The sequence below is a fragment of the Canis lupus genome, chromosome 13, assembly GCF_011100685.1.
Source record: "Canis lupus familiaris isolate Mischka breed German Shepherd chromosome 13, alternate assembly UU_Cfam_GSD_1.0, whole genome shotgun sequence".
NCBI lineage: Eukaryota > Metazoa > Chordata > Mammalia > Carnivora > Canidae > Canis > Canis lupus.
Genome location: NC_049234.1, coordinates 63,994,865 through 64,011,791, shown reverse-complemented (window position 1 = coordinate 64,011,791; position 16,927 = coordinate 63,994,865). Strand labels below are relative to the sequence as shown.

General features: G+C 39.9%; 1 protein-coding gene across 3 annotated transcripts; it reads right to left on the bottom strand.

Annotated features, from left to right (window-relative positions):
* Nucleotides 1-4,785: 4,785 nt before the first annotated feature.
* AREG (amphiregulin) lies at nt 4,786-15,787 on the bottom strand. Of its 3 annotated transcripts, XM_038556330.1 has the most exons (6): nt 14,156-14,234; nt 13,187-13,435; nt 10,432-10,633; nt 9,372-9,527; nt 6,856-6,983; nt 4,786-4,976 (listed from the first exon to the last, which is right to left on the bottom strand). In XM_038556330.1, the coding sequence occupies exons 1-5, from the start codon at nt 14,217-14,219 to the stop codon at nt 6,890-6,892; spliced, it is 765 nt and encodes a 254-aa protein (XP_038412258.1). In that variant the 5' UTR covers nt 14,220-14,234; the 3' UTR covers nt 4,786-4,976; nt 6,856-6,889. The 3 variants fall into 3 exon arrangements, with proteins under 3 accessions (XP_038412258.1, XP_038412260.1, XP_038412259.1); XM_038556332.1 differs by lacking the exons at nt 4,786-4,976; nt 14,156-14,234 and adding an exon at nt 15,760-15,787 and having other exon boundaries at nt 6,855-6,983; XM_038556331.1 differs by lacking the exons at nt 4,786-4,976; nt 14,156-14,234 and adding an exon at nt 14,355-14,495 and having other exon boundaries at nt 6,855-6,983.
* Nucleotides 15,788-16,927: the final 1,140 nt, after the last annotated feature.

Below are 16,927 nucleotides of genomic sequence, written 5' to 3'. Positions count from 1 at the left end.
AGCACATATGAAGGGGAGGGGCAGTGGGTGAAGGTGAAAGAGAGAGAATCTTTTTTTTTATTATGAAAAAATTTTTTTTATTGGATTTCAATTTGCCAACATATAGCTTAACACCCAGTGTTCATCCCACCAAGTGCCCCCCTCATTGCCCATCACCCAGTCACCCCAACCCCCCACCCACCTCCCCTTCCACTACCCCTTGTTCATTTCCCAGAGTTAGGTGCCTCTCATGTTTTGTCACTCTCACTGATATTTTCACTCAGGAGAGAGAATCTTAAGCAAGCTCCACAGTGGGCTCAATCTCACAACCCTGAAATCATGACCTGAGCCAAACCAAGAGTCAGATGATAAACTGACTAAACTACTCAGGTGCCCTTATGATGTGATTTTTTAAATATAGTTTTGAATTTTGATATCTATACTTATTTTTTTATATATTCCATTTTTATATGTCTTTTTATTTTGATCAGTTTTAACAGAGGCCTGTCTTACTAGTATTTCCAAAGAATAAACTTTGGCTTTGTTTCCAATTATCTTTGTCATTTATCTCTGCCCTTATTTTAAACATTTCCTTTTTATCTTCCTTGGGCTTATTCTATTGGTCTTTTTCTAAATTTTGGATTAAATGTTTAGCTTCATTTGTTTTCCTTTTAAGCTCTTCTTGCTTTCTGATAAGTGTATTTAAATCTATAAATTGTCTACTAAGTACTATTTTAGCTGTGCCTCACAAATTTTGACAATATTTTTATTCAGTTCTAAGTATTTTGTAACTCTTCTTAAGATGACTTCCACTCAAGAGATTTTATATTATGTTAGAATTTGGACATATAGTTTTTTGCTATCCTTTTAAAGCTTTCTAATTGCATTTCATTATGACTCTATGACCTAAGCTGCCAATGACCTCACCACCATCATGCACACACATACACACCCAGGGAAGCTCATGATGTAATTGATCTCCCCAGAGAGATCTGAAAGAAGTTTGGGTTGCATTGTCTAAAGCAGCATTATGCTTACAGTAAGGTGTTCAATAAGTACTTAATGATTAAACAAACATAGTATATATGTGTAATTTGAAGGATTGAAGGTTAATGTGAATATATTTGTATGAGGTATTACTGAGTAATGATGTTGATTTCCAAACCATGGAAGAAAATCAGTATCATTACTTTACTCATACCTCCTAAAGATCAGATACATCTAACAAAGTGAATTATTGATAGGATTATTATCTAGTTTGGCACTATCTAAATCCTTTACTTTGCCATTTCTTATCTGTTGTTAACTTTGCAAGTACTTTTCTTAGGACTTATGTTGCTTTTTAGTAATCTAGACTTGCCTGGTACATAGTTGAGTTTAATAATGATTTATAATTGTTTACTGAATGAATGACAATATAGCCAAGAAATAAGAGTTAAATTGTTCAGCAATAAATCAGCCACTTTAGCAGATCCTCATTGTGCTCCACTATAAACCCTAAGTCATTTGTGTTTCTAAGCATATTGTCTCAATCTACAGCCCACCTATATCTCATTGCCTAGGGACTTCCTCTAACCACTGGAATTCATTTTGCCTACACATTAGGCTGGCCAGAAGTTCCAGGGAATTAATCTTTCCTAGTCCAGAAGCAACTCTTAAACAATTTTTAAATTTATGGATGAATAGTCCAGCTTTTTTTTACCCCAGCAGGTGGGCTAATTCTTTTTTTTAAATTCAATTTGCCAACATATAGTATAACACCCAGTGCTTATTCTAAGGTATGTTTTCTATATACCATGAGGGAGGGTATACACTGGGAAGTTTTGTGAAGGCAGCTCAGGTAGATAAAAGTGTCATCTGAATCTTGAAGAAATAAACCAGATTTCTTATGAGTGGTAGTTTTAAACCATACTAAATTGGTATGCAGATAGCTATCTTTAAACCTAAAATAACACTGATTATAAGAGTAGTAGAGAAAGTTGTTTAAATCGGACGGCTCTGGAGCCAGAAAGCCTAACTATATCACTTACTAGATATGTGACCATAGACAAGTTAATCTCTGAGACTTAATTTTTGTTTAATTTATTTTTAATTTTATTTTTTAAAAATTTTATTTTAAGTAATGTCTACATCCAATGTGGGGTTCAGACTCACAACCCTGAGATCAAGAGTTGAGTTGCATCCTCCATTAACTGGGCCAGCCAGGTGCCCTGAGCCTTACTTTACTTACTTACAAAAAGTATTTACTTTTAAAGGAAATTAGGAGGATTTGGCAAGTGACTGTGTAAGGCATTTAGAATAATCTATGGGGTATCTGTGTCCTTAATAAACTTAAGAGTATTATTTTTATTATGAAAAAGTAAGGCTTTTTTTTTTCTTTCCTTCTACCCCACTGTAATGATTTATTAAACTTTTTGTTTTAAGAGCAAGAAAAATACATGGGATAGCAGGCAAGTGCCTAGAACCCCCACAGTGGCTATAGTTGCCTGGCTTTCTATACATGTGTGGTGACAACTGCGGAGATTTGTCAATACAAATATATTTTCTTTGGACTCATTATAGCTTCCTTTGGTAAGCTTGGCCACTTTTGTGGCTTCAGTTACCATATATATTTTGACAATTCCCAATATATAATTCTTCCATTCACTGAACTTCAGATTTGTATATCTAACTGCTTAGTAGATAGCTCCTGGCATCTCCAACTCAACAGATCCAAAGCTGAACTCATCATCATACATGCAGACTTTTTCCACTTGTAGACTCAATCTCAAATATGAAGTGAGGCCTAGGGTTGATTCAGTTGACTAATTGGTTGGGCTGGTCCTTATTTTCCCATAAATCCATCACAAATCAGAAAGGATGTCTTTACAAAACAGAGAAGAGCCAGTCTTTAGTCAAGGATAAATAAAAAGCCATGCTTCCCATCTAGAATATTCAATAAACTTCAGAGATTATCAACTTAGAATTACATCACCATCCTCCTAGCCAGGAACTTGAGAGTTTTCTTAGATTTCTTCAGTTCCCTTGCTACCTCATTACTCACAGTTTTGTTTTTATAATAAATCATCTTGCTTTCATATTTTTAATCTATCACAAATCTTCAAGTACATGGTGAGTTTCTCTTTCCCTCCTTTACCGTCTCAGTTTCAGGTGTTCATTCAACTGCTTCCAAGTCAGTATTTTGACTTTTAGCTTTGGCTCAAGTCCTCCCCCACATAATTGTCTTATAACTTAATTGGAATGCAAACTTGATCAAGTTTTTACCCTTGACCAGCTGGCTTGAAAGATTCCACATGGTCTACAGTATTTGTTAACGGCTCCGTGTGACCCTGCCCTCACCGTTCTGGCTTCCTTTACAGCCTGTGTTGACTTCACACTTTCTGTTTTGGTAATACTGAACTATTTTATGTATTGTCCCTTTCAGGTCATTGGTAATTTTGGTAATTTTGCTTGTGCCTATAACGATCTCCACATAACTCCCACTCATCCTTCAAGGATAATCTCGCAAGTATCTCCCTAGAAACCTCTCCCTGACTCACTCAAGCCAGGCTAGGTGACAGCTTCCTGGGCTCCCATGGATCCCTGCTACATACCTCACCTACTTATTGCACTGTATTGACAAGACATACTCCCTCCTCTCAATAACTGGGCAGCAAATGTTTCAGTCAGGGCTTTTCTGTCTTGTATCTCTAGCAGTATAGTTGAATCATCAACAGTAAGTATTTAGTGGATGAGGTTGAGGAAAATGTGTACTGAAGTTGTTCAAGCAGAGATAGGTCAGAGGTTCTCAGCACTGGTTGCATGTAGGAAACATCTGTAGACCTTTTAAAAATCCAGATGCCAATGACCGACACCAGTTCATTCAAATTGTAAGTTCTGGGAAGGAGGCCCAGGCATTTAGACACCTAAAACTCATATGATAATGTGCAGGTGAGGCTGGCAACCAGTTGGTTAGATGATCACTGGACAAGGATTTTGAGAATGGTATGCTAGAGAAAAATGGAACTCTTGATCAAATTCTGTGAGATGATTGCTGGAATTACATTTATTATTGGCTGATTTCTTCAAAATGTTCCCCCTACATTATAAAGGTTGGCTTGTTTTGTTTTGTATGCAGGTAACTTAGTTGGCTGGCTAGGAACCAAACTGTGGGTCACTCCAGGGAATTAATGTTCTTGAAAGAGCACTCACCCCAAACGCACATGTATTTGTTTAAAATAATATAAAAAAACAGTAGTGAAGGGAGGAAAAAGAGGAGTGGTTTTAGATGCTTTGTATATTCATGTCATGATATTAGAGCAATAAATCTCTAAACGCTTCTGGTTTTCTTGAAATGCCATATTTGTCATCTTAAAACTTATTCTCGTCTTTTTCTTGTTTGTGATGACGATGATTATGATGGGCAGTGGGTTTTCTTTCTTTTACAATATCTGTGTCTACTGTGACGGAGGGGCAGTGCCACTGGTTGATTTTAGAAGTTTTAAAATTACCAGGACTTGGAATAAATTCTACACAGAATAAGAAAGACCAGTTTAGGATACTAGTATTTGTGGGAGGACTAAATTACTCTAGTTTCTAACTTTCCAATAATAATACTTTCTAAGAAAAGAAGTAAGTTTTGAAGATCAACATAAAATAGGAAAAAAGGGAAGGAACTTCTTTCAAAATGATCATCTAAGCTTTAGGAAAAAAATACCCTAGAGTCTTGCAATCTCAAAACTAATATTCAAACTCTCAATCTCTTTGCTTAAAAAAGTTTAATAAGCTGTAAAATAAATACACTTTCATTAAATATTAAATAAATTATTTACAACTTGAAAAAATACTTTTTATCTCCATGCATCTTTATGTACAGAAATAAGACTTAGCATAAAAAGCAACAATTGAAAGTTTAAAACCATCAGAACAAAAAGGTTCTGTTTTCTTATGATCCACCGAAAAGAGGAACCAACTCATCACTCAAGGTTGTGACCCGGCAATGACTCTGATCCGATACCCTGGTCAAAAATAAAATAAGACTATTAGAGATATAAAGCCCAATTTCAGTATAGCTTTAGCAAAATATTTTTTAAAATCAGGAATCAGAATTTCTGTCCATCTAGAATGTCTTCTGAAAAATGCTAAAAGCTTTTCAGAGATGAACTGCCAGTTCAACTTCATACCTGCTTTGGTTATATGCCTACTTAGGTGGAGGACTGCATAAGCTGAAGCCTGTTTCATCAAATTCCACCTCATAAAAAGCAATAACACTCATGGGAAGTAGTTTTCCTAACCAAATCTATGCAGTGGACATAGTTAAAAAGACAGATTAAATGGCTCAGTGTATTTGTGATATACAGTTAATTTAGGATAATCAGTGCCAAGAGCATAAATGATAGAAGCTACCAGCTAATAGCAGCCACTATGTGCCAGCACAGCATATTCCTTTTCCAAAAGTCCTGTCAGATCTACTTTGAAAAATCTCAGCTGCACTACATAACCAAAAATCTACCTTTATTCATGTTGGTGGTCTTAGCTTCAGCACATTAAGCCAATAGTATGATAAATTTTGATGCAGTAAGTACTGAGTACATCATTGCATTGATAATTATCCACTTTATGAGTTATTGAGCTAATTCTGTAATAGGCTCCTAACATAATGCTTGCATTTAACCAATGCTAGCCAGTGTTTCTCTAAGCATCTGCAGTGCTTCCAAACCCCAAACCCATAAAAAAAACTTAGGGTTTGGCCTAGAAATGTGCATATTTAACCAGCATCTCAAGTAATTCTTAAACCCACTGATGGTAGAGAATCAATGACTTAAGGATGTGACATCTTTCCTGAATGTTTAAGGAAATGGAGTTCCTTCTTCTGGCCAACTTTAAATGTGTCCTTGATCTCCTAGTCTCCTCTTCCTCTGGAAGTTTGCCTCGTTGGCTGTCAGCTTTGGTTATTAATAAAATATTCTGCTCCATAGCTCCTTACTTTTCCCTACAACATGCTCAGCTCTGCCTCTTTACAAAAAAAATAAAAATAAGAACTACAATATATCCCTTCACCAAACTATCTCTAAATTTGTACTTCCTTCTCCCTTCCTACCTCCTTTCTTTTTTTTGGGGGGGGGGCACAGAGGTTGAGAGAGAATCCTAAGCAGGCTCCACACCCAGCACAGAGCCCAACATGGAGCAGAATCTTATACCCCTGAGATCATGACCTGAGCAGAAATCAAGAGTTGGACACTTAACCGAGTCACCCAGGGGCCCCTCTACTTCCTTTCTTTAAAAGGATGATCAAGCTGCTCTCTCCACTTCCTCACATTTGTAATCATGCACCCTGACTTGGCTCTCCACCATGAGAGCTCAACCTTCGTTCCAACCTTCTCTCCTCAACACCCATTTGAACTAGGCCATTTTTCACAAGTTTCTAAAGTGACGCAGTTCATCCTACACTTTTAATCTTCCTCCTTCTTCAAAATTGCTTATCCCAATCTTGTCAGTCCTTGGAGGCTCACTTCCAGTGCCACCCTATACATGATATCCTTTCCTGCTCCCTACACACATTCCACAGCACTTCCTCTCCTTCACTGGAAACTCCTCATATTCCTTTCATATGACACATATTTTACTTGCCCTAGCATTCTGGCTCCTTTTACTACTTCTTATCTACTAAACGCTAACTTCTTTGAGAAGAGGATCTGTGTCTGCCTCATCTTTACATCCCTTATAATATTGACCAAGGACATAGTCTTTTCTCACTATTGAACTGCATCTCATGCTCAAAGAATAAGACTTTCACATAGCCAATGTTCATAGTGTATCCATAATTAAGAACAATTTCTTCACTCAAGATAACAGATGCTATATTTTTCAAAATTATAGGATAGCATCTAAAGTTACCTTTTAAAACTCAAACCTGTAACATTATCTTCAGTTATGCTATGGCATGCGCATTTCCATTTTCTTGTCGAAGTTTCTTTCGTTCTTCAGCTTCTCCTTCATATTCCCTGAAGTATCGTTTTCGAAGCCTTCAGAGAACAAGATACTCTATGGTCATCAAAGTTCATCTATATATTGATTGGGGTTTTCATGAGTACAGGGAATTCCTTTTTTGTGAGTCCTTATAGAACATTACACTGTATTCTATACCAAGCCAAAACTTAAACCCAGCTATAAATATTACCACCATTCTTTTTAAGGGGATGTTCATGGTGACTTTATATAAATACATTCCCAAAGTACTGAGGTTTAAATGGACATCCCTTGAGACACAAACTTTCAGAAGGCATGGAACACATTCATATATGGGAGTTTTTTTATAGTTGACACACAACATTACATTAGTCTCAGGTGTATAACATAGGGATTCAACAAGTCTATACATTACGCTACAGTCAGCACAAGAGTAGCTACCATCTGTCACCACACAACAGTTACAATACCATTACTATATTCCTTATGCTGTACTTTTTATTCCCATGACTTATTCATTCCTTAACTAGAAACCTGTATCTCCCACTCCCCTTCACCCACTTTGCCCATCCTCCTACCCTCTCCCCTCTGACAGCCATCATTTTATTCTCTGTATTTATGGGTCTGTTTATGCTTTTTGTTTGTTTATTCATTTGTTTTATTTTTCAGATTCCACATATAAATGAAATCATACAGTTTGTGACTTTCTTTGATTTATTTCACTTAGCATAATGCCCTCTAGGTCCATTCATGTTGTTGCAAATGGCAAGACCTCATTCTTCTTTTCCTCAACACTTAGCACAGGTGCCAGTACAGTTGGAGGAAGAAGAAGATGGTATAGTTTTACCACAGAAAGACTTTACACTTGTACAAACTAATTTAAATGATCAGAATTTTTTCACACCTGCTTACATCAGAAGTTGGATTTTATTTCTACATAATAAATACTTACTTTTAGTTTTATTCATTGTTACTTTCTCACAAAACTCAATCATTTAAAAACGCCTTGGTGTTATACAGGAAATTCTATTTTTAATAGGTCTTTATTCCATCCACTAAATATTACTCCTAAAATCCTAAGAATTTTGTCATGTTTGGGGAAAAAATTCAATTATAGAAAAAAAAAAAAGCAAAATGTGGATTAGGCCACTCTTTGCTCTATGTGTCAAACACAAGAATATGGCAGAAAAGGAGGAAGGTCACCGCACAGGTTTAAGAGTGCCACCTGACAAAGTTTTTCCATGATTTTCTAAAGGATTAAATTTTTCACCATGAATGATCACAAGTTTGAATAATTATTTCAAAACACTGGCTATTTTTTTTTCCTTCTATCCTTCTATGACAAACAATTATCATTTATTTGTCTTAGGGTATTTTTCCTAAACATATTTGCATATCTGGCTTGAGGTATTAGCAGATCAAAATAATTTCTAGGGTGTGCAAAACAAATTTAGAGCACACATCAAACTCTATGTGCATCATAAAACAGTTTTTTAAATGTGTCTTTTTATCATTATCTGATCTGCACTTAAAATAATAGTAAACAATGGCAGAAGATAACCCCTTGTTTCCTGAATGGCAGGAGTGGTAGATCATGCACACAGTCCAGTTGTTAAAGTAATTTACCAAGACCTAAAATTAGAATAATGAGTCTATTGCTTTTCCCAAGCTCTAGTAGCACATGAGTCATTACAGAGCCACTCACACCCTTCCCCAACTTCCTTAATTCGCTGACTTCTGTTTGACAGACAATGCCATTTTGACATAACCACCAGTGCCTACCAGGAACAGTCTACTTCTAACATTCATTGGTCATGAAGTGAAGTGTGTGATCTGGTATTGTGAGCACAGGCAGTTACTGCAGGAGTAGAACAGTAATAGAATTGTCCCTGCTTCCTACGCAATGCCATATGGAGGAATTTTTTTTTTTTTTTTTTTTTTTTGTAATTGAATTTCCATCTTACCTTTGACAATTCATAGAGGCAGAGGATATATCATTTCTTGGCTCCTGGCTTGGAGCTCTTTGTGGTTTTTAGTGTCAAAGCACAATCTCTGACAATCTATTATGAACCAGGTCCTAATTAGCTTCAAGAGGCTTCTGTAAGCTTAAAGAGATTCATAGTAGACACCAACACTCTGGCATTTGGAGGTAGCCATGAGGGGAGGTATGACATGAAACAAAACCATCAATTTTTAAGTTCAAAAAATTTCTAGGGTATTTGAAAAACAGCCTTACGTATTAAGTTTCTGTGGCGGCCAAAGTAATATAAATTTTGACTAATTTCTGTGATCCTTGTCAGTGAAGTATAAAGATATGACCAAAGATACATGCCACCAATAGAATAATTAATCTAAAATATGATATAGTACACTGTGATAGAAACACTGAAAAAAATCAACCTGGCATTATTTTAGTAGGAATGTTCAAGTTATGCCAAACTTACTGGATTGTAATAACAACAGCAATAGCCGTGAAACTCACTGCAGACACAAAGGCAGCTATGGCTGCTAAAGCAATTTTTGATAAATCACTGTCCACCATGCTGTGAGTCTTCATGGACTTTTCCCCACATCGTTCACCAAAATAATCCTGATGACATCTGTAAACAACCCACATTCAAAAATTATAATAATAACTGTAAATATTCCACATATTTTAGGTTTACTCTCCAGGTCATCAATATTTAATTGTACCCACTCAAAAAAAAAAAAAAAAAAACCAAAAACCCAAAAAGTCATGCCATCTATTTATATTTCAAAATCATGAGGCAGAATGCATTCAAGCCAAAGATCTATTAGTATAAGAACAAGTTGAGATTAGTTTGGGTGTAATATTCCAAGAAGACACACCTTTTCATTCTTTGTGCTCCTTTTATGACCAACTGATGAGTTCAGTGACTTGTTATGCAGCTAATTCCACTGTCATTTAGTGTGCTAGTGGCATTTGGGGGGAAGGAGGATAGTACCTTTCGGTCCTTTTTTTTTTTAAAAAAAAAAAAAGGTTTTGTCTGGGAAACAAACTAGGAGTGGTGGAAGGGGAGGAGGGCGGGGGTGGGGGTGACTGGGTGACGGGCACTGAGGGGGGGCACTTGATGGGATGAGCACTGGGTGTTATTCTGTATGTTGGTAAATTGAAAACCAATAAAAAATAAATTTATTATAAAAAAAGGTTTTGTAAGATATATATTGTAAAATGATGATTTATACCAGGGGTCAGCAAACCATTGCCCATGAGAATTCTGGCCATTTGCCCTTTTTTTTTTTTTTTTTTTTACAGTGTGCAAGCCAAGAATGGTTTTTATTTTTAAGTGGTTATATTTTAGTTGGTTCTGTAAGTATATAGTTAATCTTGACCAAAGAAGCCTAAATTATTTCCCAGCTGGTCTCTTAAGAAAAAGATTACAGGTCCTTGGTTTATATGTGGGGGAAAATGAGTGTCTTTTTGCATCTAGGAGTTTCAGAGATGGTGTTATACAGATTTCTATATAATTTAGGAAAACTTACTGGCATGTTACAGCTTCCAGATGCTCTATATATTTGCATTCTCCATGAATACAGAAATTTTGGAATTCTGCATCACAGGGATTCTTCTTCTTCCTGTTTCTTCTATTTTTTCCACTTTTTCCACCTTTTTTCTTTCTTTTGGGTTTATCTGAAGTCTTTTCACTTTCTGTTTTGTTTTTCATGGGCTTAACTACCTGTTCAACTAAAAAATAAACAAATAAGATTTATTGACAAAAGTCTCTCTTCATCTTGAGTATCATTTTGAAGACATGAGAGAAAGAAGTCCTAGCAGTGAAAGCTCATGGGGATGATGACCATATTTTTCCCATTATTTAATACAATTCATATACAATAATTGGTTAAAGAAAATATCTGTATGGTGTGGCACTTCAAAATCTGAACCTTCTTGTTATTTTATTAACTTAGAAACACATTTTGAATTTATTTGTACTGGTATTATCATCGATAATAGTATTTACCTGCCTAAAAAAATCCATGAAATATCTCACACTTTTTGAATTTCTTATACATGCCATGTTCTTGGTAATGAGTCTTAATTTGATTAAACCCAGATCACAGTTGAATGTGTTGTTATCCAGATGATAGGGAGGAGGACACTAGAGTTGAATGAAGACAAGTAACATGTTCAAGGGCACGCAAGTAGAAAATGACAGTGCTAGGGTGTCAAAGCCTTTCGTTCTCTCATTATCCTACATTTTCCCCTGGATAGGTTAATGCTACTGATTAAAATGGAACTTTAGTACATTTGTCGATTTTATTTACTCATCTCGGTTTTGTGCTCACTACCATAATTGGGAATTACTGTGTATTACTTGAGAGTGGAAAAAACTGAGAGTTACACATCAGAATTAATCAATTTTCTCCAACTCCCAAATGACAATAGTTATGATTAATTCCCCGAGACTCATTTCTGGGTCAATCTGTTTGAAAAATAGGAATCCAGAAACTTGATGCTTCAGAGATTCACTCATCTTCACTCTAGATCTACAGAAACATTTTTTCAATGTTATAGCTATGCAGGGTATAGTATACCCACATGCTAAACATAGGAAGGAGGAGTTTTCATGTTGGAGCTGTGTGTTTTGTTATACTAATACCTGAGTAGGCTTATCTAAGCAGATATTTAGCAAACAGCCCAGTGCAAAGAGGAAAATACTATAATGTCATAATACCATTAGTCATAATGGTCCTGAATAATGGTCCATTAAATAGAAAACATTAGAAACACAGGGAAGGGTATCAAAGATAGAACCCTGTGATTAAGGAAGCAACAAATAAATATTATGAGTATTTTAGCAAGTTATTATAACATTAATAGCCAAATTAGAAGCAATGTTTAACCAGTTATACAGTTTCTATATTGAAACTTTGATGATAAGTACTGCAAGTTAGAATGAATCCTCTAACAGAAACAGTTTAAGGGAATATTACTGGATATTATCAGGCATATTACAAATTGTACTGAAGCACTGCAGCACACATCAACCCCCTGGGCTCAACAGCCTTTCAAAGTAGTTCAACCACCAGTTTCACTCTTTCACAATGCACTAGTCCGTTTCACCACTACCAACTTATTTGGCCTTTTGAAATGTTAACAACTTGAAACCCCTTTAAGAGAACAGTTTCTAATCTTATCTCCAAAAATAAGAAGCGTAAACGGACCCCCTTCCCCACCTTACCTACATAAAAGCACAAGTTACTAAGCAAAGAGTAAAGTGGAGTGAGTGCTCCCTGAAGTTTTTCCCACCTGCCGCTTAACCCAGTCCCCGTCCCTGTGGATCACCTGCTGTATTCACCAGGTCTGGGAGCTGGACAGAGTGGGAGGAATCAGGGATATTCAAGTCAAGAGAGAAGGGGCATTATGTCCTGCCTCCACAGTGGATGTTCCTCAGATATTTAGAGCAGATTTAATGATGACCTCATCTGCCCTAAAACTCCAAAGTAATATGAGGGTAATGAACAATACTTACTTCTGACCTTGGTACTCTTCATTTTAAGCAAATTTAGGCTTTTTTGTAAAGATCAGATAATAGCAAAAGAGAACAAAATTTGGGGTCACTCTTATTTAACACACGGAATTTGGGTTTAAATCGTGATTTTAGCAATTTGAAATCCATGCATATGGATCCATGCATATGGTCTTTCTTTAATATTTCCAGAAGGTTATATCATTATTGTTGCTGCTGTTGTTATTACTCTTCTTAGAATCACCAGTTTCTGGTACTTGCTAAAGTCCAATTGCTTCTTGCCACTACTTTCTGTTCTCTTATTTGCGTTAAAATGCAGGTATTTAGGGAAACGTGGCAGTGGGGAGTGGATCCAAGAGCTGAGGACTGGTTGATGCCCACACCTGTCTCTCAGCACTGGGGCCATGCCGTCCCGTGGGAAAGAGCACAGGCTGTGGAATCAAACACTGGAATTCTCACTCTGACTCAACTGCATTCTGGCTGTGAAACCTGGGGCAAAACAATCTTGAGCTTCGGTTATCGCATCTTAGAATGATAACAATCCCTACCTGTGAAGGAGACTTAATAGGCATGAAACATTTGTTAGGGCTCTGGACATATCAGATGTGCCTACACAAAGCTCTTTCCACCTCAGCTGATAGCTTACCCACGGGGAATGCGTCGGACCCACACACAAGAAAACCACCCGAAGATTCGGGGTTCCAAGCCGCTTTGCTCACGCCAACACACCCCGTATAGGCTACGCTGCTGCTTTATCCTCCACTCACCTCTGACGGAATCATCTACGATATAGCCAGGTATTTGCGGTTCGTTGTCATACTCTTCGGCATAGTCATAGTCGATCCCCGAGGACAGTTCCCTACTGGAAGGCGTCCCGCTCACAGGGGAAATCTCACTTCCTGACGACATCCCACCTCGCGGGGTGACCTGCAATCCATCGGCGCTGTGGTCCCCGGATAATGGTCCCCCTTTCCCAGAGCCGGTGCCGTTGACGTCCAATCCAGCAGCATAATAGGCTGTGGGAGCAAGAACAACGGAAGGAAAGGTGAAGCAGGGCGCCTTTCTCACCAGGCAGCTGTGTTCAGGAGAAGTGTTTACCTTCTGACACCAAAGCAGCTATTGCACATGGGCTATTGTCTGGGATTGAGTCACTTACGAAAGCATCTTCACATTTCGCCAACGAGCGAACTCAGCTGTTTACTGAGCTCCTTTCATCAAGGTTTTCTTTTCCACAGTCTACACTACGTTTCACACCAAATAACCCAGCAAACTAGGCACGTTCATCTAATTACTTAACGGACGGCGTCTGTACATTCCCATCGCGCCACATGCCGGATGCACTTGTTTGCTTGAATGCCCCGTTGGGATGGACGGGTTCTAGATAGAGGCACCGGGCGTTCTTAACACGCGATCACATTGTTTAAAAAGATTACATGCATGACTGTAAAACAGTAGACATGATATTTGACGATAATGACTCTTACTGTCATTGTTTCCTTATCCTGGGAAGACACCGGGGACCAGGTGAGATTTGGGGCTTTGAGTCTCAAACTCCTGCTTTATCTTGTAGGTGTCCCTAAAACAGAGTGGGGTGGGGGTGGGTGGGGGGCGCTTCCGTCCAGGGAGGTAAAGGTAACATCACTGGACAGAGGAGACGGAGGATTTGGGCAGGAGGCACCGCTCCGGGTTCCGGGTCCGGGACTTGACTACCCTAAGATGCGCGCACGTCGCTTCACCTGTGCCGACTCGGCTCCTGGTTCCTTTATCGTAAAAGTCCAGGATTTGGATGGACCGCGGCATCTCCGAGGCCTCCTGCGGCGGGACAGGGGCCCTCCGGCGCCCTCTTGCCGGCCTGGCAGGTCGCGGACGCCCGCCCGCCTCGGCCTCCTCCCGGGGAGCAAGCCGAGGGGGTCGAGGGAGCCCCGCGCTCCTCACCTGAGCCGAGGAGCAGGAGCGGCAGCACCACGGGCGCCGGCGGCAGCAGCGGAGCCCGCATGGGTCCCTCGGCGGGGCGGCGCGGCCTCGGGGCACCTGGGCCCGGAGCTGCAGCTGGAAGAGGCGGAGGAAGCGCCGGGGACCGGGTCGCGGCCACCGGGGCGCACGGCGCGCTCGGGGGGAGGCGCCGGGGCCGCCGCGGGTCTCTCGCTCGGACGCGGGCGGCTGCGCAAGGTGCGCGAACAGTCCCGGGGCGCAGCGCGCACCTGCCGCTTTATAGGCCGGGCGGGGCCCAGGCGATGCCCGTGACGTCACCCCCCCCCCCGCGAGGCCACCGCCCCGGGCCGGGAGCCCCGGGAGGCGATGGAGACGCGCCCGCCCCGGGTCCGGGTGGGAGCGGCCTCGAGCGCTGGGACCTGGCGGCCCAAGTGCCAGAGTTTCGAACCGCCTGAGAACCACCTCGAGGCGCACTTCGGTTGGTCTAAATGCCACCAACCAGGGGGCTAATCAGAAAAGCTCGATGTGAGGACCCAAAAGTACTGCAAGCCCGGGAGCGACTTGGTGAAGCCCGGCCCAGCCCCAGCGTCTTTAACAAAGATAATGAAGCTCATTGAAGGACCGGAGAGCGCGCCTCCCTCACCCCTGGTGGGACCGAAGCTCAGCCAAGAGCCTTTCCCACCCACGGCAGGAGCACTGGCCAGAAGTTCAAGTCACTTCCCTTCCCATTTGTTTGTGTCCCAGGGTCCCTAAATTCGGGTTTACTGGCCAATTCTTAGTCCCACACTATACACTTAAAGGACTACCTGTGCCATCTCACTCAGTAACCTCGCTGGTTAAGTATCATTTTCCCTATTTTACAAGGAGGACGTGACACAACTGGTCATGGCAGAAGCCAGATGGATTTAAATTCAGGTTGATCTGACTCTAAAATCCCTCTCCGTTCTGATAAAGGAATTTAGACTAACCTAATCTTTGAAAAGAAGAGTTTCTGGGGAGAATAATACTTGGTGCTAAGGAATAATCTCCACTCTCCACTGGTAAAGTTTTGGGATTTAATTGAAGGTGGTGCCCAAGCCTGTGCAACTCAGATCCCAAGATGAAACGGCTAGTTTTGACCGCCCTGTTAGAATGTGGTAGGGCAATTCATCCTGACAAGAAGATAATAAAATGGGGAGAGAGGGAGCTGCTCAATTCCACTCACTTTGATGTAGACACAGCTAATTCCAGAACTGGATTTTTCTTGACTTGAAGAGAAAAAAAAGCATTGTTCTCTCTCTCTCTAACTGGTTCCTTGTCCAGAAGATACATATCTCTTCCTCAATTCTTCCAGTAAAATAGGCTTTTTAGGAATGTGGATCACAGCGCAACTATCCTAATTCTGGGAAACTTTTTAAGAACTACTTACTTTTCGATGGCATATGGAAGTGAGTAGGCTAATTAATACCACACAACTAGTAGGATGAAATAAACAATCATGACTCATGCCTTCTCTCCTATTCAACTTTGTCGAGAGTATATTTGTGTAATCCACTTGTTTTATTTTTCTATGCGGGGGGGAACAGTAAAGAGAGAAATTAAATGATGACTGCCCCCTGCTCTCCAGCAGCCCAGTGTGACACGGCAGATACATAGAAAAGTGATTCTGTTATGTCAGATGATAAGTGGATTCGGAGTGGAAAATAAGGGTGCAGGGTAATTTTGCCCCTCTTGATGCCCTTTCCAGCAAAATGTTTAAATGGAAAGAATACTACTGCCCAAGTATGCCCAAGAATGGAAAATAAGACTGGGAAGATGGCACTACCCATCCCAGGTTCATGAAGCGGGAACGTGCATCGTCATCTTTTTGGCTGGATGAGAAGGTTGTGATTCAGACAGATTCAGAGACTTGCCCGCATGCAGATTTCAAAAGATGGTGGAGATTTTGTTTACAGCTCGGGCTGTTTGCACTGTTCTCCTTTCAGGCTTCACTTTTGTTCTAGTCCTTCCCTTTCCCTTATTCTTTCTTCTACATTGAGATGAAGGCAAATCATGCACATCTGTCATCAGAAATGGTTCGCTCTGAGGCACCTACCTGGGTGGCTCAGTCAGTTAAGCATCTGCTTTGGGCTGGATCTCGATCTCAGGGTCCTGGGATCCAGTCCCATGTCGGGATCCCTGCTCTGTGGGGAGTCTGCTTCTCCCTTGCCCTTTCCCCCTTGCTTGTGCTCTCTCGCGCTCTCTCTCAAATAAATAAAATCTTTAAAAAAAAATCGTTCACTTTCTTTGAAGTGAAAGTCAGCCCTTGACAATGGAAATTGCTTAGTCTCTTTCCAATTGGAAATGTATACATTCCCAATGACAATTTATGTTGGTGTGGGATGTAACTCAGAATCATAGGGGCAGATACCTAGCTTAGTATGAGCTTTCAATTCAAAACAGTTGGGTTTTCATATACAAATTCCATCACATACTTAATCACTTAATATTTTCAAGACTCAGCTTCCTCATCTGAAAATAGAAATAGATACCTACCTTATGTTAAGCAGATCAAATGAAATAAGATACATAAACAACACAAAACCTAGCATACCTGG